We start from the raw sequence: 27,947 nt of genomic DNA on the forward strand, positions 1-27,947 counted from the left end.
TTCTTCTCCACAGATGGTATTCAAGAACTTTTTACAAGGGTGTGGAGTGGCAGGACAAGGAGTATGACTTTAAACTGAAAGAGGGGATATCTGATGCAAGGAAGAAATTCTTCACTATGAGGGTGGTGAGGCACTGGAATATGCTGTCAAGAGAAGCCGTGGGTGCCCCATCCTTGAAAGTGTTCAAAGCTAGGCTGGATGGGGCTTTGAGCAACCTGGTCTAGTGGGAGGTGTCCATGCCTATGGCAGGCGGGGTGGAACTGGGTGGTCTTTAAGGTCCCTTCCAACCCAAACCATTCTGTGCTTCTACAATTCTATGAACTAACAAGCTCTTCAAGATTTTCATTCAAATGAAGGTTCAGAAGTGTCATTCCTCAGATGCTGTCTATGTTCATCTGAGCTAGCTGCATCTCACATAACAGAAGAGCAGAGAACAGCCCTGTATGGAAATTACCTGGAAGTTGTAATGAAAACCCTGTTTTTCCACTTTGGCACGCCAAGTAGCACAGACTGTGTTTTGCAGTGGACTTGTTCTCTATTGCTAAAGCCAAGTGTGATCTCTACTTCCAAGAGGGGGTTTCCAGCATGAGGAACTGAGCAATAGGAGGCTCCTTCCTGGCCAGAAGCAGACACTGACTTCTGGACACTTCAGCTAGCTGGATACAGAACTGGAACCTCTTCTTCCAGCAGTTCCTTCCTGGGTGGCTTGCAGAGCCACCAGCTGCATCGCACACGAGGAGCACCTCACCCAAGGACGAAATCCCATCAGGCAGCCAGCTAGTTATCAGGCTGCAGCTACGGCAGCACGAAGGCTTTGCAGCTGCTGCGATGCCTGAACAAACCGGCTCTGGGACCAGAGGCAGTACACCCCAGCCAAAAGAGTGTTCAATAGCAGCCTTGCCAAAAAGATCAAAATACTTTGCAAGTATTCCTCAGAATCAGAAGTAACACTTTTTGAATCAAGTTTTTGTGTTAGATATCCCATTAACACCAAATCACAATCTACATATTGATATTTTTAAGATGATTTCCTTAGTTTATTTTTTTCACAGTCTACTTATATAATTCTGTTTACGTAACTCATTTTAAACTCCCTTTAGAACAGAAATCATCACAGCAAGCCTATAATTAGATTTCCGCTGCACTGCTGATGAGTCTGAAAAGTATGAGAAAATGTATCCTGGCTTCATTACTATAATCCACATGACAGCAAGACACAAGAAAAGTCATAAATTGAAACACAATCCACTCAAGTTGATAATAACATCCGTCTTCCCATTCAGATGGATAAAAACAAGTGTCTTTCAGGGTTACTACACTGCAATATTAAATAGTAAAAAAAAAAAAAAAGTATCAAATAGATACTTAGTGAAGATTTAAGTATTTTCTAGTCATCAAATACAGATAAGCACTTGAACATTATGCCAAATTTCAGTTTGTAAAGAAGCCTCATTAAGAAGTTTTCAGAAGTACAAGAGCCTCCTTTAAATTTGAGTGTGAGCACAACAGTATCTGCATCAGACAACTGGGCAATGCAAACTGAAGCTGATGAATGATCTCAGGCACAGTAACACATATTGATCTATACAATTCTAGATGTTTTTTGTTTTGTTTTGTTTTGTTTTGTTTTTAATTACACTACCCCAGCTCTTATGTTTCCAAGGCTTTTTCAGCAATTCCCATGTTACATACTTCAGAGGGTAACGCTACATGGAAGAAATGATGTCTTCTATTTTTATATTACATTTTTAGCAACTTCATAATACTTGGGAGATGCAGCTTTCATAGGTGAACTTAGCTAATGCAGCTGTCTACCTGAAGTTTAACATTTACCACTGGTACCAAGTTAAAAAAGATTACAATACATACCTTCTCTAGCACCAACCGTGTTAAAATAAGCCATGAACTTCTTGCTAGAATAAACTGTAACTGATTCAACTACTACCTACACCGAAGCAAGAAAGATAGCAATTTTAATACTGACTAACTGAGGAGTTTCATGAGGGACTTCTCTGTATGGGAAGTCTCTGAATACAAAACAAGAAGTTGATTTTGCAGTTACCCAAAGGGTAAGCACGACAATCTGTAACCCATTTAGCCAAGCTATTCTGCTTGTAATGATCTTGTTTGACAAACCAGGAAATTTAAGTAAAACCTGAAAAACACGAAAAATCCATGTAAAACAATAACCCTCATCAATTAAGCAGTATTTATGGTAAGAGGAAGAAACTTACATTATCTTGCTTAATAGTATAATTCTTATTATATCAGTGTACCCTGATTTCTCCCTCTTTAAAAAAAACATAATTCACCTCTCACAATATTAAAAAAATTCTTTCCAGAAACTAAAATTATTGTTAAGGGAAGTTATTCTTAAAACTATATGGAGCAAATTCATGTTTACGAGGCTTTTGAAAACTCTCTCAGTATGCAGCGTTAGCACTGATCAGATGGCACCCATGAGTTCCTTTGTACTGCAAAAGGCACAAACCCATCAGTGCATACTGATGATTGTAAGGGTCCAAGAATTGAACACAGCATTGCCTTATACTAAACAGGCTTCACTAAAGTTTCTTTATCAAGTTTTTGGGCTTTCAGTATAATATGCAACATAATTTTCAGATGCGTTTTTAAAATCTGTGTATTTTAAATTGCAAGTCTTATGAACAGATGGTTCACTTTACATGCTTGAGTGAAATTATATAACCTTACAAAGAACATTTACCATTTTAAATCTGATTAAACACTATTCCAAACAAGGACTGGAAACAGTTTGATATTCGTACAAACACAATCTTTTAAAAAGTATTATGCAAACCCATTTAGGCACTGCAAAAAAATGCTGAACTAAGAGACAGAGCGCAATATTTATTTACATTCCATAATTTCAGTAAAATGATATGTCTCTGTTTTCTGAGTAGGGGATTTAAATTTTGTCTTGAATGACAATGAAGAAAACTTACAAATTTAACCCATTAAAATAAAACTATTGTTATAATTTATTTTGCCAAATAGCCAGATTTGTTATTAACTTTACTGAATCCAGGAACAGCTTAGTAAATGCTGAAATCACATCCATAGCAGTGCTGCTCTGGAGTAGTTCAGACATTTTAACCTTCTTCTTTGGCATCTTAATCTTTCAAAAAATCACCTTATGTATTGAACTTCTTATTTTGTATTCTCACTTCTACAGCTAGACTAAGATCAGGCTAGCTGTTTGAATGATCTTTCAATCTGGTACAACTTTCGGTCTAAAATGTCACAATTGCTTCATATGAATATCTCAGCGTGGAATATTAAATGCTTCGTTCTAATTTTTTATTGCTTTCTTTTACTTGAATCTGTGGCCAGAAAAGGTCAAGTTAACAAAACAGCCTCTTTCCATGTTTGTATAAAGCAATGCTCGAAGTTATTTAAAATGTTAGCAAACATATGCTTTCAACATATAAATTGAAATTGTGTTGCTTTTGTAGAGAGACACAGGCTGGGAGTAAAAACCGTAAACGTGCAAGAGACTGGAAGGGCAAGGATATGGAAAAAATAAAAATAAAAATATAAAAGGAGGTGCCCAGGAAGAGTGTGGAATAATGGTAAATACACAAAGGAGAATACATGGTAATGCACAGGAATCAAAAAAAGAGATGGAAAAAAAGTATGTTGTTACAATTTTCAGGGTCCTAAAACCTGCTTAGCTACCATTCTCCTAATCTTTTCCTAGCTACCAAGGCTCTGCTAACTCTATAGAATCTCGTTGATAGTTTTGTCCCATAGTTTTTATATACCCAATAAAACTAAGATTCTGGTAATCATTAAAAAAAAATGATAAATTGCTAAGTATTGACTCATATTATAACATCTTTAAAAAACATTATTCCTTGAAAGCTCCCTTAAAGATCTAGAGATGAACAACTGATGCACCCAGATCCATATTCTTTCTCTCTCACATAATTTTTCAGCCATTTTCATACCCATTCAGGCACTCAGAATGGCACCCTCCTCTCCTCCTTTCTTTATAGTCTGGAATAGTCTCTTCAGTCATCTCTAATTCTTTTTAAAAAACGTGTTTATGTTTACTGAAATAACCCGCTTTTTAATGTAATGCACAGATAAATGAGAACGTCTCTCTATCAAAGCAGAAAAGTATATGACTATTATTGTTACATGTACAGTCTTAGAAAATCAAAAAGCCTCAAAATACAATAGTTTTGTAAAGCTAGACTACTGTATTTCAGTCTCCTCCTTCCACGATAGCTGCTAATTCACAATCAACTCTTAATTATGCTTAATGACAGGAAAGACTATGTCTTTAGCTTGATCCACTGCCTTAATCTTACAAAACTCTATAATCAATTCCATATTATTAGAAGCCAATGAAATATCTGCTGTGCCCAGCTGATGAGTACACGTTATGCCCGTCTCCATTATCACATACCTACAGTTTTAATGAAACTTTTTAAGAATATGGGCTTTATTTAGTTGGTGATACTGAATGTGTATAGCCCCAAATCTTCATGAAAAAGAAAAAAAAATAGCAAAATACCTTCTTAATTATCTGTGTATACATGGCACAAGCTATAATTCAGCTTTAAATTCTGCTAGCACGGTAAAAATAATTAAAAAAATAATCTAAGAATCTAAATCATCTCACATTATTTGAAGTATCTACAGGTAGATTTGCCTCTTCTACTCTTCTAAATCTGAAATAAATACTGAATCAAAGTTACATGCTATAAACTGGTACAAGTAACAGACTCGCATTTTTTTCTCACATACATCTGGTTTAGCAATATATTTATTATTACTTATATAAGGATACTATGCATCCTTAGAATACACAGAAAAAAATTCCTCTACCAGAAAAAGATTAGGGAAGTGTTAATCCCCTATTGCAACACTTCCAAGTTTGGAGCTATATACTTTTTAAAAACACAGGAAAAGTCCATCATTTCAAAGAAGGCTTCCTTTACTACCTTGTGGTAGTAAAAACAGAATTGGAAGAAACTTAGAATATTCTACCAAACTTATTTTGTAAACTCTTATTAGGCAGCCATTGTTGAAAATTTGAACTAAATGCATTCACTGTATCTGAAGCAGTGTTTCTTCAAATGGTTATAAAGAAGTAACAGGTGCTGATACTAACAGGTAGGGAAGCGGATAATCCATAGGAATAGAACACAAGGAATAAAACATAGGAATATAGCACAATATTTCCTATAAACAAAGTCTCCATTCAGCTACATTTCGATGACCTAGAATGCACTGCCCAGAAGACCTGTAGATGCAATACAGGTATAATTTTCTCTCAATGTTATATAATTTTCTCTCATGTTTTCCTAAATCCAACAAAATTTCTTGCTTGTTTTTCAGTGTTTGATGCCACATTATTATATTACCCCAACAAAGCAATTGATTGGATCTGTTCTTCACATGTGTATTAGCACCTTGTTAATTAAGAACACCAGGATGCTTTTCTTCCTAAGCAGAAAATACTATTTATTTGCTCTGTTAACTCTGAAATATGCTCATTGCAGATGCATTAGGAGCATGGTCTCATTTCCCTCAGTTCTTTTCTGCCCCTCATTAAATAACTCATAATTATTTTAGAGTAATCTGGATTCATTCTGCAATGTAGCATGTAATCATAGTGATTCCATAATATTTTTCATTGGCATCTCTTATCCTTCTGTGGTTATTCATCATTTTTAACTTTTTGTTTTTTTTCAAGTCTAGTGCATCTGCTCCACATGTTGAAAAGTTCTTTCACTCTTTCATTATTTTTTAATTTCATTTTTTCAACTATTTCTTAAACAATAGTAACCAGCCTTTCTATAGCAGCATCATAGAAATCATTTAAACTTCAGTGGCAATCTCCACCATGACTATCATCTTCCTATGCCACCTCTAGGGAAGTCTATGTATCTACACATCTATATATCTAAAGGTTGGAATTTTTTAGTGACAGGACTAGATGTCATATGAACTTCAATCTGTATGAAAGCTCCATCACAGTAAATCCTGCAGACAAACTACAACTTTAACAGATTACGAGAATTTTATTTCCCTGTGAATATTTTATTTCCCTCTGAATTTCTGTACAAACTTGAGAGCTGGAACAGCCCAAATTTTTTAGAATACAGATGAAATGTATTCAGAGAATATATTTGCCTTTGAAAGTGATTCCATTTTGAGTTTACTTCACAGAGCATTCACAACTGACCTTTCTCCCAACATACTTTTGAAACAAGTCATTGAGTGTTCAAGCTCCTTGTGGCAGCCATCTCTATTAACACATAGGAAATAAACTGATGCTTGGAAACCCATGACAAGATAAAACAGGGGGAAATATATTACATCTGAATACCCTCCAGTAACTATGCCAGATCTAAGCCATAACCATGCTCTCTTAAACAAAGGCAGTTTCTGTTTTCTAGCCTCAAAAGTACAGGATTTGCCAGTTGCACGTTTGTGCTACTTACTATTCATGTAGTGTTTGACAGTAGCTTTAATCTGTGCTATCCATCTTCAGTGTCTCTACACTACTTACTACTACTATTTTTTTCCTATCATTCTTGATAGCAAACACCTTTTCCTGTGTAAGTCCTCTTTCCATGTCTCTTAGACTCTATTGAAGTCTAAATACTGTAATCAGTGTTAAAAAACAATAAACAAACAAACAAAAAAATTTACTGAAATACCCTGCAGATAAGAGCCAGGAAAAATGAATAGAATAGAATAGTACAGTTGGAAGGGACCTATAAAGATCATCCAGTCCAACTGCCGGACCTCTTCAGGGCTAACCAAAAGTTAAAGCATATTACTGAGGACATTGTCCAAGTGGTCCAAGTGCCCCCTGAACAGGCATGGGGCATCAACTACCTCACTAGGAAGCCTGTTCCAGTGTTTGATCACCACCACATTTTTCCTAATATCCAGTCTGAACCTCCCCTGGCACAGCTGTATGCTGTTCCACTGTGTTGCTGTTCTGTCACTGGCAACCAGGGAGAAGAGACCAACACCTCCATCTCCACTTCCAATAATTTATATTAAGCAACATTAACCAAGCAAATAGAAAGGTTTAAAAAATATATATTAGAAAATTTTCACAATATGTATATATCTCAGTAGTGACAATATTTAAATTACTTGCATCTAGAAAACAACAGTTTTGTAACAGTAAAAATATTTAAAGTAGAAGGGAACCATGTGATGTTTCCCAGCACCTACAGCTTGATCACGCACTCTAGTCAATGGCAGTTTGCAACTTCACTGAAGAGCAGGGCTTATGATGTTACTGGAATTTGAGCAGCAAATACCACTAGTAAAATTTACATTTCTAAGACCAGAATTTTCCCTACTTTTCACCAAAGATCACTTTTTAAATGATATTTCAATAATTTAAAATTAATATTATTTTAATTAATAATTTATTTTATAATAGTACTCCAGTGCTCATTCAAAGCTTCCATAAAAATCTCAGCATTTATTCCATTAAATAAAAGCGAAGTTCCTCTGTATCACAAAATGGCAAGTTTTGATTGTTGTTTTGAACAAGTGTTATAAACAAGTGTTCCTCATTAATATATATCAGAAAAATGACTAAAAAGCATATTGCTATATGAAAAATCCTCTATATACTAGAATTGCTCATTTAAAAGAACAATGCCATGAAATTATTTTTTCCCATTATGTATCAGAAGCCCGTCATCTTAAAATTCATTCTGGCTCCCACATTATAAATACACCACAGCATTTCTATAGGAGATGCCAAAAAAAATCAGCAGGCACTCTCTGACTTTTGCCAACAAAAGCATGACTCTTTGCACAGGAATTTTCTTGCCATTTATAAACAAAGACATTTTGGAAGTTCACGCCTGTGATTCGCTGTGGCAACTGATACACTCCACCATAAGATAAAGCAGATTGCAAAAATAATCCACTGCACTAAACATTATATGAACTATGCACCATATATTCAGGAATTAATTAAAATATGAAAAATTATCCTGTAGCATTAATAGACAAAAAATGCAAGACTACAAAATTGCAAAGTCACAAACCTCTAACACTAAAAGATAACGTAGAATATTTTACCAAGTAACAACTTGGAAGTTAAACTTCACTTTGACATGGAATAATCTTAGTCAATTCTGACAAGACTTCTTCACCACTTATTTGCCCTTCCATCTTGTTGACTGTTTCAGTGGCAGAACACATGAAGGTCAGTCTCATCTGTACAGAAGTGTTCCAACCAACTACTCTGGCACCATGCCTCACCACAGCACACAGGAGCTTGAGCACTTCACCTTTTTCCCACTGCCCTCCCTACAGTGATTGCCGTAAGAGAAATACCACAGGGACCTGAGCTGGATCAGAAGCTTGATTTCCCCTCCAGCTATGCACCAGACACAGTATTTTCTAAAATACAGTAACTAGAGCTAACTTTTCTAGGCTCTGTCTAAAGACTGAATATTGCAGTTGCAATTTTTATTTATGTTCCTATAATAGAATTAGGTGAGAGAAGCCAACATATTTACAGTATCTTAGTTCCTGTATCTCAGTAACACGCAAGAAGCAGGAACACTTTGAAGCATGCTATATATTCGGTCTCTGATTCTTATTTGCCCAAGAAGCAGGAAGTTCACTGGGGGTTAATACATACTCTGCTCTATCTACTTAATTTTGTGCTGTCTTCTTGATGCTTGCACAATTTTCATCTTTTATTAAAGCATAAGAATGCATTGGATGACCAATTAAAAAAGCAGAAGTCAAGACTATATTTATTTCATTCCAATTCTACGATTTTTAAAACTGTTAATATTGCATGTGGTTCACATACACACAAACAAAAGAAACTGTTCCATTTTTCTGTAGCTGAAACCTGAGGTTTTATTCATCAGACTTTTTTTGTTGTTGTTTGGTTTTGGTTTGTTTTATTTTGTTTGTTTGTTTTTCTATTAAACTCATCAGGAGACCACCTTATGAAGAACAATTAAAAATTTTAGTAAACAGTTCAGGATTTGGCTCATGGAAATCTGTCATGCCAAACAACAATTCCTGTATAATAACATTCAAGACACACATCGTGGTTACATAAATAAATAAATAGTGCAGGTTAGTGTAGTTATATTATACAGAACACAGAAACTTCTAGTTTATAATACTTCTGTGCTGACTCCTAAGATGATGCTTAGTCTACAAAAGCCCAAAACAAATAAATAAAACTCCAGCTCCTGAACAAAATAATAAACTGACTGAAAGTATACCCAACGCTGTCAGTATAAATACAAAGAAATACAAGGCTGTATTTTTTTTCTTCCTGTTTACTTTGCAACATGCAAGAAAAACTTAGATTGCAGGTTTCAAAATTCACCGAGCAAATCGGTCACATAACTCCTATCAAATTCAGTGGAAGTTATTTGGCTAAATTCCCTGGTCATCTTCATTTACACTTTAAAAAACTGTCTTTACAGATGAACTCTTCTCTGAGGGATATAAAAAAAATAACTAACCCACAGGTAACAACCTTTATGAAAAGTAATTCAGAAGTTTGGTCTTACCTCATTAAATCTTGTCACAAGATCTTCTACAGCATTATGTTCACCATTTGGGGAAGAAAGGATAGTAGCAGATATGGAAGCTTTAATACATGGAAGCTTGCTTTGACATTCAGCATTACCCAAATCCCTGGTTAAAAAGCAGAGGTAGTCAATGGGTAAGACTTTGCGGTAGAGCTCCTGTTCCTGCTCAGTCAGAATGCTGGCAACCTCCTCCGGGAACTGAATGAGGTGCTGCAGGTCCACCAGCTCTTTGCTGATACCAGCCACATTGGAGGGAAGGACACTGGAGCTGGCCATAGATGTACACACTTGGCGTTCTAAAACAAAACAAATAAAAATTTTATTATGTTTCTCTTCCTTTAACTCTGACTGTGCTGCACAAAAGTAAGACATCTTGTTCCTTTTGTTCTTGTAAACCATTCATTCATTTACTCAGCCATACAGTAATTTATAATTACTTTATATTTAAACAACCTAACACATTCTTTTAGTTGGGGTCTTTCCATATACATCTATAAAACTACACCTGGTATTAGCTAGACAGCTGGTAACTGGGGCTTCTGAGATTGTTGAGTTACCTGCCAAAATGTGCTTGCTTCTTGACTTATCCAAACACCTGATTCCATCATCTGCAGTCCTGCCAAAACTCCAAATAAAAGGATCGTCTTGGCAGGGTATGGCTCTGTTTCAACTCCATATTAGAGTCAGCAGTACAGAGGGATTTGAGGCCTAGACTGGGGCAGCAGGACTCTCTTGGCACAGGAAATAATGTATAATAATATAGCACAACCCACGTTGTTACTGCATTGCTTCACATTCCTCTTGCTGTAAGACACAACTCATCTGAACTCACTGCATTGCAAAACTAAATGTCTGAAGTTACAAAACATTTTTCATTCCTTTGGGAAAATGCATATATTTGGGAGTATGCATGTTTTATCCATTATTACAAAAGATTCATGGAAGTTTTTTTAATATCCTAGCAGCAATGTCCCTTGAAAAATAAAACTTTTCCTAAGAAGGAAGAAGCCAAGCTTTGTAAGACCATGTAGAAAGCCTGAAATATCAACACAATGATTCCAAAATAGTTACTATGAGTCTTCCGACTAAATAAGTTTAGAATGGGTATTCTGAACAATAATTTTTCAAGAATTACTTAAATATATAAACAGTCATAGTAGTATATTCTGTACTCATCTTCCTTCCCAGGAAAAGCAGTTTATTTTTCTGTGTTGCTTCGTAAAATAGCTTTAGAAGGTTTTTTTGCACACATAATGGATTATACACTCCAGAAATATTTTTTTTTACCTTGATCTTTTATATATCAATAAACTCTCATTTTATACAGGGTGCAAATATCCTTTCTCTTCTCTAAATAAAAATGTTCATAATGACTGATTACGATCCATTCTCATATAACAAACAAAATACGCTACATGATGTTTCCCTTGTTACATTCATTTTACACAAACTCTATTATGAACCAGTGGGAAGTTAAAAAGAAAGAAAATTGCCTTTTCTTAAAATAGTTCACTAAAAGTCAAAAGATAAATTATAGCAGATCTAAATAAAGCCTTCGGGCTAACAAAACCAGTTGAGAAACTTCCAAGTACTAAAAAGCTTCTGAAAGAGCCAAGGAATAATCGTTTCTGTGTCTAGACTGGCAAGGAAAAAGGTAATGGACTTAATTTGCAACAAGCAATATTGTGGTTAGATAGTGGGGAACAGGTGCAACTTCAAGGACAGTTAAGTATTGCTGTACAGTATCTGCAGATATCAAGAAATCTGTCAGTGAAACTCCTACAAAGTCCATGGAAGAAACTGCTGCAGCAGGAGTGCAGCTGATATCCAAGGAAAGGATCACAAGCCAAGCACGATTATAAAGGCTCATAGCTCATGGCTGAAGTGTGGATAGAAATGAACAACTGGAAATATAATATAATTTCTGTTGACTATTTCTACAGCTATAAATATTTCTTTCATTCACATCCTAGCACATTTTCATCGTTGATACACATAACTCTCCCGAGTCTGATATTTTATCTGTCCTCATTCCATTTTTCTGCACTGTCACAGAAAATCCAGGATTCTCACTCTCAGCTTCCCCACCCTCCCATCCATAACTTACACCCTGCACAAAAGTCTCCGCCTACTTTTTCTTTCTCTCCCTCTATTTGCCTGCACTAATCTAGCCTTTTTTTCTGGACTATTTCTTTGTCTCTTTCTCCTGTATATGACTTTTGTCATTTTTCATGCCAGCAATTGATGTGCATTGCTCTGTCTGCTAGTTTTTGCCGTGAAACCCCCTGTGCTGTCCTATTCACAAGTCCTCGAGCTTTGTGTTGTCACTTTATGTTCTCCAGGAAACAATCTTGTGGTGCTTCAGAGACGAGGTTCTTGGATTAACTCACAGAATAGAACCGCTTTCAGGCCAAAATCACAGTATATTTTGTTAGAGTTAAGGCAGATACAATCCTCAGTAAAATTACCTGCTGCAGCAGCAAGTTGTATTATTCTTTGTGCGCGGCCACATCAAGTTAATGCTAAAGCTAGCAGAAGAAAATGAGAAGGACCCTGAGTATTCATTTGCAAGCTGTCTAATGCTGGAATTGATATCTTTGTTTATCCTTTTGATAAACAACCGAAGCACATAATCTTTTAAATAGCAAACACTGCTGCCATTAATCAAAACAAGATAACCTAGTATTAAAAAAGGGCTCATGGGTTGACTTAATCACTGCTGATACACATGGGGGGAAAGCGACTCATCTTCTCTATAAAAAGAATAAATTATTTAAGAATGAGAGAAAAATGCAGAATGTCTGATTTTGAGGTATTATTCAGCCTAGGCACATCATAGACTCTTGAAAAAACACTGTCTCAAGAATCGTTCTTCTTTTTATTATAAGAATCTTTTTATAAGATATTAGTAAGGAGCTCTATCAACAGATTAGCTTCAGACTAACTCAACCTTTATTATTATAAAACCTAGAATTTCCATACATCCTGGATATGTGCAGGCTCTATAAAAGCTATGGTGAATAAACAAATTTCAAGTATGCACGTATGTAAAAACTGTGTGTGTGTGTACATGTACACACAAAGTTTCAAGACAGTCTTGAAGACCTGATTTTTACTGGTGTTTTCACTTTATTGAACTCTTATGTTTGTGTTTGATATATTAGCAAGAGATTGATTTGGGATTTGTTGAATATGAAAAACAGGGAGTTCATTTTAACAAAAAATGAAAAGAAGATTTCATAAATAAAAACAAAAATTCCTGTTAGAAGGCTAGTATTATCTGTAATCTTTCCTATTATTTTTCCACATTTTTACTAAAAACAACAGTTACGTGACATACGTGACACTACCTAATAACAAAAGCAAAATTATATATTTACCACGTTACTCGTAAAGCTAAAATGTGCTTGTTTGTTAAATTTTATTTCATCATGCACCCAGATGATTTATTAATACACAACATTATAAATGTTGGGCTGCTGCCATAAGTTTTCCCTTAGCAGAAATTCAGTACTGGCTTTGAGCAAATAAGTGGCATTTTTAGAAATACTGAAGGAAAATAAATATAGCGCTGACTGTGATCACACCAATGTCAGAAGTGCTAATCCTGCTCAAAATTACAGTTGCAAACCCTGCAGTTTGTACTTTGATAATATCACATCACTTTCCATGTGAGTTCTGACCAAGTATGGGCAGTGGTACAGAATTGCTTTCATCCAAACTTGAACACCACAGCTCTTAAATCTGACACTTGTAGGATTGCGTTATGCATCACTACAGCGAGAGTATACCCAGGGAAAAGCCATATTAAAAGGTAATGTGTACTACAATGGTAAACATCTACATCATTAAAAAAAAATACATATTCCTATTGTACCAATATTTTGCAATATGTGTCTCTTAATGGAAGCCTTTTCAACAAACAATGCTACAGACATCATCCGAACTGTTCCTATGCTTTAAGAGAACACGCAGTATGTTTTCAATGAAAAAATAAAAGCAGACCACAGAAAAACTGAAGAGCCAAAGGCGAACAACTGTCAATATAGATAATATTGAAACATTCTGTTCAAAAAAGAGCAAAAATACAATTAAAAACTCTCCCAAAGCAGAATACCCTTAGATATGTAGCACATGACAGTTTAATTGAACAACAGCTTCAGATACAGATCAGCATAACCGGGACAGCGTTACTTTGGTGTCCCTCAGCTGCAATGTATCGCAGTACCATAACAACCAAACCAACAAGCTTTTATTAATTTCCTGTTCTTCTTCTGTATAATTAAAAACATATCTCTATCTTTTAATGAACATGAATTCCCTGTTATCAACATCGAATGCAAACAACCCACTCCGATATCAAAGAGCCTGATATTAAACTCGGTGGGAAGCTTGCCACAGAACAGGATCAAGTGCAAATTTAATTTCACTGTAGAAGTAACTGAAATCAATAGACCCCATTTCTTCTTCAAATTTACATATGAGTCATGTAATCAAAGAATCGAAAATCTCCATATCCCTAAATCTAGCAATATGAGTTACCTCTTAAAACTGTGTATCAGCATGCAATTTAAATCATTAGCAGGGGAGCTCTGTAACGACAGGACACTCGTGTTAAATAAAATCGTTGTTCAGTATGACCTGAGCATCAGTAAACAGAAGATAATACTCTGAGCAAAGGGAGATCCCACATGGCTATTTGAAGAAGAGAGAATGAATTTAGCTAGGGTCGGCAGAGAAAATAATCTTTCATTAGGACAAGTAATATCACAGGCATACTCCAGATGCACAAGATCTTTTTCAGGTTCAGAACAGAAAGAACAAACTCCATAGCTAGTTTGAGAATACCTACTCTGAGTTTAATTTGATCATGGTAATAACAAGATAATTGGAAAAGGTGATTTCCAGTGCAGCAGCAGTGAGGTCACAACAGGCTAGGTGAAAAGAACATTAGTTTCCACCGAAAAAAGGGAAGAAGAAAAAGATGGATATCAGCTATAGGAAACAATTTTCCTAGAAATTTTTGAAAACCAGACTGAACCGTGCTCTCTTCCTAAATCTTTCGCAGTTACAGCATAAGTCAAACAAAACCCCAGAAAAAAACTGAGGAGTATTGGTAGAGATATAATCTGCCTGTATCAGTTCTGACTGAAAACACATTTAAGTTGACTAAACAAATGGCTTATTAGCACAGGTGAGACATGTATAGGCCTGGGAAAGAATAATTGTTTTTTTCCACAAAAGGTATGCGTAAATACTCTCACGGGGCAAAACCTATGCACAGAGAAACATTAATTCAAATTTTAAAGTTGATTAAAGAAAACCAATATGAAGACTTTATTAATATTGAACTTTAAATTAACAGGTACATAACAATCCTTACACTTTTCAAAAGTTCCTACTGACAAGCATGAACTTGAAAATCCATTTAAACTGTGTTTATGGTTGGATTCAGAAGATCTTGGCTTTAACCTATGTATATATATGCACAGCAACTCAATATATAGAAGGAATTTAAAGTGAAGTAGCACCATGAGCTCACTTCACCTGAGCCTGCCATGCCTGCCTCCAACACCCAAAGCGGACAGCAACAAGGCGCCTTGTGTAATTACATCTACACTGCTGCTCAGATATCTGGCAGTGTATCCCAGAGATTTTACCACTCCACTAGCTTGAGTCATTGACAGAAATATTTTGCATTGTACCAAAGAAGAATTTGGCAGTTTCTCTCTGAATTTCCATATACTGTCAACACGTTTGACTAACCATTTCCAGCTCCACATGGCTGGTACTGGTTACAGCTGATAGAAACAATCCCAGGCCTATCCATAAGAAATGGATGAGTTGGTTTTGCTTCCGGCTGCATTTGCACTGGAGGGGAAAAAAAAAAAGAAAAAAAAAAAAGAGGACATAGGTAGCGGCATTTTAATGGTATTTTTTACTCTGCAAAAGCAGTAGCAGTTCCCAGAGCAGAAGTCCTGTTTTGTTCTGATTTCCTAATTCCTTCCCAGTTCGAGGCAACTAGCGAAATGCTGGGACTGCATCCTCCAGCAGACACATGAGGATGACTAGCAATGCCTCCAAAATATCTGCATAAGAATCAGTGTGATATTGTGGTTTAACCCAGACAGCAAACATTTCTACTGTGCCTGAAATAACAGGCTCTGAAGGCAGTGCCTTAAAAAATGACCCCAGGGCTACCACTGAAGCAAATGGATACCTCAGCTACAAAGGGCACTTGGTCTTATGCAAGGTTTGGCTGAACACAAGGGCTTGTTCACAGACATTAAGGAGAGATGAATCAGCAGTGTGTATTGCCAGAAGTCTGAGGAGACCTGCCATCTACATGTTCAGTCAGAAAGCACCCTTACTGCTCCCACTCTACAGGTTTGGCAATGGGCCACCCAAGCCCTGCTATTTTAGGGGACCTTTACCTCTTGCTGTAGCTCATGAAACTATATCCTGATTTCAAAACACCTGCCAGAAGAAAGTTTGATTACAATTTTGGTAGATAGGCAGTGAGTGTGCGTTCAGCTAGTTGAAAATTCGATCCAAAAAGCTGTTTGACACAACATGGCACACTGCACCTCACACTGCAACAGCAGACTCAAGGTTTTATTGTTTCAGAGGCAACTACAATCATGAAGGCTGGATTAATTCATAAAGGTATTTTTGAGTCCTGCTCTCTCCCTTATTCTCATCTCAGATATACCACTGTATTCTAAATTCTTTCTTTCTTTCTTTCTTTCTTTCCTTCCTTCCTTCCTTCCTTCCTTAATCTCCTGATACTCATTTCTTCTTTGGCAGTCCAGGTACCCATACCACACACAACTAAGATTGCCATCCACTGCACAGAGCAGGTCACGCTCAAGCACACCATCGATACGCTTGAGTGACTTGCTCAGTCCAGCTATGATATAACATCCTAAGAAGAACAGAGCACACTATACTGCTTTTTGCCCACAGAAATAAATAAATAAATAAATAAATAAATAAATAAATAAAATCCCCTTTTAAAATTATGTGCCGTGACAGTCTACAGGTCAATACACCTTTATTTCATTTCTATTTAAAAATAACTTCTAGCCACCTTGCCAGATGACATCCCTAAAGTGGCAAAGATTTCAGATTTCTCTACTTTGAAATAACATTAAATCAACATTTTTAGAGGTGTTTTAAGGACCAGAGGAAGGATAAGAGAATTCAGTTTCCTCATCAGATTAAGAATAGAATTTTAACTTCATTTCAGGCTAGTGAACCCAGCATTGGACATGTCCAACTTAAACATAAAATTTTTCAAGCCACTTGTGGAATTACATCTGTTTATAAAAGGAGATTACATCTTGACAGCATATAAGGTAACGGGAAGGGACAGGAAGCTTCACAAACGACTGATTGAAGTCTGTGTTCTTACTCTATGAAAAATTCTCAAAGACAGAAGATGAACAAGACACTCAACAAGACGGTCAACTAAGGGGCAGGGCTTTGCCAACAGGTTCAGCTGGTTCCTAACTTTCTCATTGCTCCATCACAGTATTAACAGAAAAGAGCAGGAAGTCAAATATTCCTGTTTCAAAGAGGTATTTTTCTTCAATATATTAATTGGAATTCATAAGCCATGCTGTCTGGGGCATTATTTGAGTGCTAGCAACAACATTACTCTTTATCATTTTCAGCGTCATGGGTTACAAGAACAAGTAGTGTGTACAAATACAAAGTTCATATTTAGCTGAACATTAATGTCAATAAATAAAAACCCTGTAAATTTCACAATGAAAATGAAATATGATTTGTATGTTGAAGGATGTTGTGCACACACACAAATCTGAAATCTAGTTGGGATCAACAATTGTGGACAGACAGTTGTGGGATGGAAGACTAATATGTGGAGTATTGTTTTTTTGTTGTTTTTGTTTGTTTGTTTGTTTTTTGTTTTGTTTTGTTTTTTCTTTTTTAGCTTCCACAAGATATTAAAGCTAAAGGCATTTCTTTGCACTGACTATTCCTAACAAAATAATTTTATTGGGCATAATATCTGAATTCTTTCTAATTATACTGATATTTCATCTACCATAACAACAGTAAAGATGAACATATATACCTACTTAACTATGTCTGTGGCAATGGCTTTATTGTCACTTTTTATCCAGGCTACTTAGGAGGACCATCTCTACTTCCAGTGCTAACCTGAACTCCTGTGTCTTTGAATTTTAAAATCTCATTGCAAATCAGAAATTGTGGGTGGGTTGAAGCAATTGTGCCCATTCAGCTGAACTCTTTCTACAGGTAGATACAGAAGTCTAATCTTCTGGTAACCTGAGATAAGACTGCAGTGTCAGATTTGCACAACAATAAATATCTGTCCCACTGTTCCACATTGCTGCCTCAAATCATGTAGTAATAGCTATTACTTTGAAGAATCTCTCCAGCAAGTTAGGGTGCTCCATGCTCAGATTATGTCTGCTCTGAGTGGAAAGAAATCATAGGTACGCTGCCAGACTTCTTGTTGAACTATTTCTGGTTTTTCATTATTTTCCTACAGTAAAATCTCATCTAATGAATCCTCTCCTCTGCCAATCCTCTGGAGATCTTTTCAGTGATATTCTGCTTTCACATACATTTCACAAATCTTCCTGCTAAAAGCTGGCACATTAGTAGTCCATCAGAATCTTGACTTGGGCTTCTGGCAATCTAGCAACACACTAGCAGGACAGTTCTGTATGCAGCATCTGTATTCATGTTTTCAAGAGCTTTAAAAGTACTAGATATAAATACATTGTACCACATGGAATGTTAAGTTCAAATGCTAAATAAACGTATATATAAATTACTAGATAAGTTCCAGCACCTACGAAAGAAACAGTCAGAAAGGATGATTTATGAGTTGACTTTGGAAGAAAAGTGTTCTAGAAAAAGAACTGTACAATTCTCATTGCAAAATGAACAAGTTTATGCCTGAGTTAAAGCAGAACCCATTCTTTAACATTTGTCCACAAAAATTGATACAAAATGCTTCCAAAATCAAAGAAGAGTTTCTGTGCACTGACAGAAAAAAATTAAAATAAAACACACACAGCTCTGAGTTAACTCTGCAATAGAGAAATACCCAGTGGTTAAAGGCAGCACCAGAAGTTCAGATCAGGTTTCAATATTTGTATATTTTGCTCAAGAAGGATGAAAATTAAATTTATTTTATTTTTTTCCACAAATATTTTTTCAGTTTTAAGAATCAAACAAATCTGTTATGAATCAGTGAGAACAGGGGAAAAGTTAAATAAAAATATATTTTCACAGTACATGTATACCTGTGGAAAACAAGGACGTAAACATATCATGTATATAAACTCAGATACCCATTAAAGCTGAGGCACATCATCTCAAATTTTCACATTTTCCTTTTTAAATTATTATAGACTATACGAAGTGTAGTTGCAGTAAGCCATAGCACTCACAACCTAAATGACTGTAAAACCACAACATTTCACATTTGAAACATTTTCAATGTTTCAAAGCCACAGCCTTGAAACATTCCTCTCTAGCCTGAGGGCACTGGCCTTCCACACTGCCTATCCCTGTATTTAGTTAATGAGCTGCTGCAGTTTGCTCCTCAGCTGCACAACTTTTATCAGCTGTCATAAACACGACCCCAATTTGCGTTCTTGCCTTCAAAAAAGGTCCTCAGAAATACATTTCAGAACAAGCATCCTTCTCCTTACTTTGGTCTCACCCTGAATGCCAAGCTATGCATGACAACAGACACTTTAAAGATATGGGGGAAAGACAGGCATCTTTTCCCACCTTGTCCAGCTACCCAAATACTGCAGAGAATAAGAAATCCTAAGTTCAAGGAACTATTTCAATTAAAATTGTTTCACTGTCGATCATTAAAATCATGATTAAAACCAACCCTAAATACAGTCCTTTAAGGTAAAAATGATAAAGGCACTCACTATAGCTTCAGTATCATACCGAGCGAAGCAAACAGCAAAACTGCAGTGATATTTTTGCATCAGTGTATTTACAAGTGCATTTACAAGATGAAGACTTAGATGTCAAATGGAGGAATTGATTTTAATGATAATTGTGTCAAGGAATAACATAAGAATTAAGTAAGATCGAATACATGTAGTCTTAATGATTAATTAGTCTTTCCTCTTGAATCATCATATAAAAGATAATCTGGTGCGTGAGAAATGCTACCAGAGCTTCCACATAAACCAAAAGGGGCAAATCTGCTGTATGAGATATTTTGCTTGCTATTATTTCTGATTATTGGAATAAAACGAATCCAAGTCACATCCAGTAAAAACAACACTAGATTAAACATTCCAGATTTAAACCCTGAAGCTTAGCAGTGAAAGAATTTTAAAGGAATGTAAAGGTGCTTGAAAAATGTTTGATCAATTCAGAGGTTTCATCATTCTGGCTGGCTCTCGGAAGTTACTTAAACTGAATCTGATTAAAACACTAGGTCAAGTTCTGTCCTCTACGTAATTATTTCACAGAGAAGGGACAAAGAATAGAACCCCTAACAGAAAATACTGTTAACATTGTGTTCAAAGTATCTTTGTGTGATTTGCTAAGGAACCATGTTCACTCTTTTATATTGCATTTTATCTGACACAAATTCAACTTTTCATCCTTGTAGCTGTAGTAGAAATGCTCTGACATACACCTTCGCCACTTTGTTTTGGGAAGAATTCTCTTACTAATTTACCGTGTGATCTGAACATTCCACAAGGAGAATACTTATGAATATGAGAGTTAATGCATAAGCTATAATTTAATTTGATATCCAAGACTTTTACATTGCAAATGAATATAAAATCCAGGAAATCTTTTCTGTATTAAAATAATAAATAAATAAATAACAACTTACAGAATAAATGTCCTAAGACATTAAACATGCCTAATAGTTAAGGTAGTGTAATATACTAAGGTATAAGTCAAAAAAATGTATTAGAATATTACTCAACTATTGTGATAATAATTTCATTTTACAAGTCAGCAGTGGGCAGCAGGAAAAAACTACTAAAACCAGTATGGTCTTTCAAATTGCTGTTATAAAAAGTACCAGGATTTAGAAAGATTCCTAAAAAAAAGAGTTAATAATAGTGAATTCTGTATTGCTATACAGATATATTTATTACAATGCAGTAATTCCACTCCTTATTTCAAAATTCACTATATAAAGGAAAATTTAAAAGGACTCTCATCCATGACTAAATGAAGGAACCAAGGATACATACTTTTAAACAAGATACCAAAAAGTGAAGAAGAATGATGAACTGAAAATAAATTGGTGGGTTTCACAACAGTGTGAAGAGCAGATACTACTCTTAAACAACATTCATTTAGCACTTGCACTTCATTATTAAAGAAATAGCATACAGGTACTTTGAAATTTTAAGAGTATTCACTAGACTTGGTCAAAAAGAGAGGACATTGGTTTAGATGTGAAAATGAATACACAATTAGCAGACATGAAAACCCATAGAAACTTCAGTCATTAGTGACCCAGTCAATAACATGGCGGCAGCCACAATATTTCCTGGGAATGCTGTGTGGTAGGTGGATGGCTCTTCTTACACATTCTGCTGTGCACTCGAAGGATGGCCAGCTACCTCTACCTCCACACACCAGAGCTGTGCTACACTCAAAATAATATTTTACCTATTTAGAGTGTGTAAAAACACAGAAGAAAAATAAGAGCCCATGTAATTTCTGTAATCCTTCCGTAAATTCATAGATAAATACAAATACAACATTTTATATTTGGATTAAAAGAAATTAAGGCACGCTATATTCCATTTACATTTTTTTTTCTTGGAGTTAAGTGTGGATTATCTTCAAAGCTAGTATTAATAGAGGCACATCTGTAAACTACTGTAAAACCAATTTTGGAATATACAGGCAGAGTCTCATTGAGTTAAGCACGTGTGTTTTAAAGGAAAATACTTGGAGGCAGTATAAAAGGTACTTTGGCTTAAAAATGATTTTAACAACTGATAAATGTCTTCAACATTTATTGGCTGGGAAGGAGAGACATAATAAAAACAATAAAAAAGGATATAAAATGAAGACAAGGAATTAGAAACAGGTTTTACTCTTTCCCTGAGAAATATGATATCACAGGCTAAGTTCTACGAGTGCTCTCAGGTCAAAAAGTTTGTTACTTTACAAGTGTCTTACAAGAAACGTTTAAAAATATGATGGTCATGTAACACATTTCTTCCATGTACATTCTGTACTATCAAAGATCCAAGCAGTTTGAAACGTACACTAGCTGAAAGCTCTGGGAGCTTGATGAGTCTCTGCCAACCCAGGTAGCCAAAGAGACACGGAGAGTATCTCACATATAAAACTCCAACATACACAAAGGGATCAGTACAGAAAAAGAACAGGTGGTTTTCCTAACATGGTTATTGTTTACTTTGGGTGAATCAGTGTACGTTCTTTCTTTTTTCCCTCAGACACAGTCTTTCCTCCAAGCTCACTGGCAAATATGTAATATTATTATTATTTATTTTTTTATTATTATTATTTTTATTATTATTATTTGTTTTGTTCTTTTTTCCCATGTAGGGTTAAACTGTAACCCAGGAATCCAGCCAGAGAAAAGGAAAGCATGTAACTACACATGAATAAAATCTACTTTTTGCCATAGTGTTGTTTCAGAAGGGAAGTAATTCAGCTCTCTTGCTTGTGCAGATTACTTCCCCATCTAACCTGGGAAAAGCAAAACCAATCTCTCTGACTAGAATAGCAGCAATTCTCTTAGTTATCCCTGTCTCACATTTCTTCCTAAACTGCAGTTTGAATGCATGTTTCCAGTGTAGAACAGTTACTACTTGGTAAAGAATGTAGCTCCCATAACTAACACTAAGAACAAGATTGCGTAATATGTTTACACAAATGATAGAAGCTATTAAAAAACTTCTTCCTTTTAGAATGCAACTTCCAAATTTTAAAAGGGAATTTTAGAAGGTATCTTTTAATGCAAAAAATCTAATTAAACCAATTACCTGAAAACTTTCAAACAAGTTGTAACAGCAGGCATCCTTGGCAAGTTCGTTTTCCCATATGAGGAAGATGACAGGAAGCTAAGGGAAATTAATATACTATTTTTATAAAAGAGTAACATGATTTTACAACTTCCCACCACAGTATGTCATATTTGTGATGTTATATCATGCTAGTATTTGTTTTAAGAAAGTATTGCTACTAGCAAGCTTTTCTTAGCAAGCTTTCTGGAATCACCAGGGCTGTGCCAGGAGCCCAGTTTAAGGAATGCTGGGAGGCATTTTAAAAGAAAAGAGAGAAAATCAGCAAAGCCTGTGTTCTGGTCAGATCAATATGATCAGAGTCCTTCCACTGACATACAGAACACACGAAATTCACGGTCACTTTGTTTCAGTGGTTATACCAGTGACCGAAGGACCTCGCCACTCCAGTAGGAACCATGACTGCAGTACAGTCCAGACACAGACAGGTGAGCCACCCAGGTACTCATGAATTTTACCAAAGACAAACTAGAATTTAGTGTAAATTGTAAAATTATATATAAGAAGCAGTCTAGCTGGGTTAAGAAGTAATTCTCTGAGCCAGTTACTTGCTGGATCAAAGGCAGCTAGTCTGACATGAGCTCAGTAAGTATACACTATAAAAATGTTACTGTAAAATGACCATAATACAAATCTGACAGATATTAGTCATGAAACAAACAGCAAAGAGGAGTCATAGAAATCAAATAATGATATAAGGTAATTTAATTTAGCCTAGATGAACTTTTGTCAAGGACGGCTACATGTAATGAAATCAATCCTGAGATGACATTGAGGGAGGGAATCATTCTTAAAATTGTATTAACTCAAATATAAAAATATACTGCATGAAATCCTGACTCCACTGATGTCATTGGCAATTTTGCCAGCAACTGACAGGGCCAAGATAGCACCTTGTGAATATTTTCCTCATGGAAACCTATATTGCAGAAACTCCTCTAATTCTAGTTATTTGCCTGTGTGTTTTAGCAACAGATTCTCATATTCAACAAGTCCATCTATGACAGAAAGATTATTTTTAAGATACTTTTCTTGACAGTACAGCCAATAGGTGTAGAAATAGAAAGACAGTAAACATTAAGAAAATGCATTATTATTTGTGAATATATAACTAGTCAAAATTATTTCTCTATTTGTGAAATTATTACTTGCATTCTGTATGAAGTTAAATCTCCCTGAAGTTAAAATACTTTTTTGGGGGGAGAAGTAATTAGCATTCCAAACACAATAAAGAAAGAAAGAAATTGCCTAATCAAAAATTAGATTCTATAAAATCCTAGTTATTTTACTTCAGAATTGCATTTGGTTTGTACATCCACATGCCATATATAATGCCATATCCTACACTCTTTAAATCTTTCTGTACATCTTTCTTGATGAGCTAGTGAAATGTCAAAAGCAATTCACCTGTAAATACATCAGCAAATGCTAGGGCTTCTTTTAAACTCCGTAGAATACAATGGTGTGACCTAAAATTAAACTTGCTAGAAATTTTCAAAACTTTTGCTACTCCTACAATAAAAGATAAATCTCACTAAATGAAAAGTGCAGCTGTATGAACAAACTAGAACATTTTAAAATTATCCATAAAGGTACCAGAGAGCAAAGAACTTAGTGACAGAATAAATGTACCACAGCTCTGTACCAATTTATAAATTTCCACTTAACAAAATACTCAAGTTCATGCAGATTATAGCAATCAACAACAAATGCAAAAGATTTTCAGCTGCTCTTAATATATGTAAGTAGATGTATTCACTCATATAATGCACTCATAATGGAGAGCAGACCATGAACCACCAAATAAGTATTTTGGATACTGTTTCTGTAATTACTTAACATTCAGATCCAGTAATTTAAGTAATTTCTTTAGTTTAATTATTTATAGATCTACATATCAGTACATAAAAGTTGATTTGCAAATTTATTAGGAGAATCAGCAACAACATGTCTTAAGCTGAATTCTTGGTTGACTTACAGTACGTGGCATGGGCCCAGATCTGAGGGAATGTTACAGATTTCCTGAAAAACTACAGCAAATATCTTAATCTCTCAATTTGATATTTCTTCTTTTTAAGAATAAATTTCTTAATAAGATCTAGCAGTTAGATACACTGCAATTTTTATTTTTATATTTATTTTTTTACCATTTGTTAATACCCTATTTGGCTTATGAAATTTCCATTCAGTTCTTACTAGCTGTCTCAATTCAGTTTATTCCACATCATGATTTAACTAGGCTAACAGTCACAGAACAACTATGTTGTCTGCTGAAATTCACTGAGGCACTCAGAAGCCTCAGTTCTAAAGTTCTAAAGTATGCTTTCATCTCGATGGAAATGCCAGTGTGCTTAACAAACTGTGAAGTCCAGAGAAGAATCTATAGTCCTGAGACAGTGAAAATATGATGTAGCTTAATGAAAAACACACAACAAAATCACAAGAACTGATGAGATTTCAGAGCTGAAAAGCTTTTGTTTCTTTCCTTTGGATGTATGTAAATTACAGAGTGGATGAGCCTGTCTGATTTAACCTTGGAACTGAAATCTGTTCAGTGGCTCAGAAGTTTAAGCCATGGAAGGATTAGTGAAATTCAGCAAACTGCAGAGAACAGGACTGGCACATGTCTGGACGCTGAGAGCGAAAACAACAGACTACATAAAGCATTGAACAAACCTTTACTTTGTAACAGAAATTTCAACACCTACAGCTTGCCTCAATATCACTTATTTCATACTACCTTAAATATAAAAGCTTCAAATACTATTTATCTAAGACTTTTTACAGCCTCAGTAGTTATCTCTATTTCTGCTAGGCTATAAGTAATTATTTTCTTTATCTTTTTTTTTGTTGTTTGGTGCATGTCACTGGGGAATTAGGGTAAACTGACTTGGGAACGATACGGTTATAAAAGATTGCGTTCAAGGAAATGGACCGGAGTATATATATTCTACTGTTGACAATTGTTGTAAAAATGAAAGTATTTACTCATTTTTTTTTTCCCCAGGATTAATATGCTTACTACACAAAAGCTCTTCTAAACAGTCACAAGATTTAACTAATGAATTGCGTCTTTGTCACTAGCTTTTAGCAGATTATACCGGAAAAGGTGCTTGACATCCTTTTCTAACATGAAAACATAAAAATTTAATTATTTTGATATCTGAAAACAACCCCCAAATCTGAGATGACTTCCTCAGATTTTGAGGCATCTCTAAATGTGAAGTGAAACTAATTCCTTCTCTAGAAGTACCTAATAAAAATTAACATTTGTCCTTTTTTGTCTTCCTTGTGGCGTCACCGCTATCTGTGGCGTGGTTAAAGTTTAAAGTAGAGTTAGGGCCAAGTTTGACAACCATATTGTTCGCATAGTAGGAAAACAAAACACCTCAGCCTTGCTTTGAGCTGAGGGTTGGACTAAATAGGTTGGACTAAATAACCTGCACAGTCCTTTCCAGCCTGAATGACTCCATGACACTAAAAACAAACTTTTTTTTATTTTTTTATTTTTTTTTAGGAGGAGGAGATGGCAAAAAAAAAGGAGATGGCAAAAAGAGATCCTTCTGCATTAATTAAACTGCATTAATTAAACATTAATTAAACTGATGACACCAATAACACAGTATCTTTTTTGTTTTTAAAGATGTCAACAAGCCACAGAGCATGCAGAAAAGAGCTATAAAATTATTCCAGGGTCAAATGGTAAGAGTTGGAGGGAAAGATTTAGATCAGAAATACATAGCTTTAATTCACCAAATGAGAATTGAGAGGTGGTTTGACTGTAGAATTCATATAAGCATTTTCAGCAGGGAAAATATATCAGTTTTTAAATACTTTAATCCAGCAGAATAAAAGACTAACAAGAATAAACAGTTGGTACTTGATGACAGATAAGCTCAAACCAGAAACAAGTCACACCCCTTTGACTCTGAGCACTACTGACCATGAGAAAAAGCTATGCACATGGGTGGTGGTTCCGAGGCTTCCTCCAAAGGCTTTACATGAACACTGTTGCAACCACTGAGCTTAAAATAGAAACTATTGTGTTAAAGTAAATGACATCTTATAAAGGATGTTAGACTGTATCTAGAAGTCTCTATTGACAATAGGCTTTACAATTTATAAACTGTCTTATTTTACCTAACATCAGGTAAAATAATATTACCTATAGCCCTTCTATCTTGAAATTGGCTGTACCACCACCCATTCAATCACTTAAGTTTTTTGTGTTTTTTTTTTTGCCTCTCAAGACTTTTCTTTCATGTAAGATCTTTCTGAAATCAGTCCCTCCGTATTCAGCCGCATGCACCTTGCTGTTTTTGTCTTGCTAGCTTTGCCAGCCAACACTGCCTATGTCCATTTTCTTCAAGTGTCATCTGTGTAGAGAAGTTCTTCGATGTAACTGGATCCCTTCCTCCATCAATCTCCGATACCTGCTATTTGCCATTCAGATCTATTATTTTTGGTCACATTCCCAGTAGACACGAAGGACACTGCTTACTTCTCCTTACAGTAATTATTACCTATCTGGAGGTTATCATGCATCTCCACACTTTTCTCTATACAGCAACCCATTTTTTTTTCCAGTTTTTCTTCATTGATTATTTCTGATATTTTCTGTATATTTGCTCTCTTTCAGCTCTGATTTGCACTCTCTTCAATTGCTCCATATCATCTGGTTCCAAACTGTACAGTCATCTGTGACAAGACTGAGAGGACTACTGTGTGGCTTTTACTTATAATTCCTTTTTCTTTTCTTTTTCTTTTTTTTCTTTCTTTTTGTTCCTCTCAGTCAAGCAGCAAACACATTACCACAACATGCCATACTTAACCAACAGACAGCTTGTGATGCACTGTAACTACCAAGTGTTTTTTTTTGCCAACTGTTTCCCACCAGCCCCTCCACTCTGACAAAGAATAAGACAATTTTCCATACAGCAGAAGCAGAAAAATCTTACTTACATGATTCCATGAATTATTTTGTCATTACCGCTATAAATGAGAAATAAAATATTATAGTACTGACCACATTTTAACATCAATTAAGTGGCTGCAACTTCCATTCTTTGTGGCATCCAAAAGTAATGGAATGAGCAATTTTGTTTCTGTTTGAAAAAACATGATTTTCTAAACTACAGAAATACTGTTTTTTCTTTTTTTCTTTCTTTTTTTTTTTAATAGAAATGGAACTTGAAGACATAATTTTGTATTAATCAGCACATGCCACCCACCATGCCTGTATTTCTCTAACTTACAGTCACATGAAAGAGAGGTCAAATATGCAGGAATGCAGTCCACAAGAGTC

At 35.4% G+C, this 27,947-nt stretch overlaps 1 protein-coding gene and 1 long non-coding RNA gene across 13 annotated transcripts in view; one reads left to right on the forward strand and one right to left on the reverse strand.

Annotated features, from left to right (window-relative positions):
• PLCE1 (phospholipase C epsilon 1) overlaps nt 1-27,947 on the reverse strand; it is a 160,584-nt gene that overhangs the window by 49,808 nt on the left and 82,829 nt on the right. For all 12 annotated transcript variants that reach the window (XR_013953069.1, XM_080598212.1, XM_080598210.1 and 9 more), the window contains one exon: nt 9,558-9,874. Coding sequence is in view for 11 of the 12 variants with exons in the window: in XM_080598212.1 (XP_080454338.1) it covers nt 9,558-9,874 (317 nt within the window). In the remaining variant the exon portion in view is untranslated. The remainder of the gene's footprint in view (nt 1-9,557; nt 9,875-27,947) is intronic.
• LOC308197557 lies at nt 22,154-27,868 on the forward strand. The gene is made up of 2 exons (XR_013953072.1): nt 22,154-23,070; nt 25,522-27,868. It is a non-coding gene; the product is annotated as an uncharacterized lncRNA (long non-coding RNA).

Source organism: Anser brachyrhynchus (genome assembly GCF_964034855.1).
Source record: "Anser brachyrhynchus genome assembly, chromosome: 6".
Lineage (NCBI taxonomy): Eukaryota > Metazoa > Chordata > Aves > Anseriformes > Anatidae > Anser > Anser brachyrhynchus.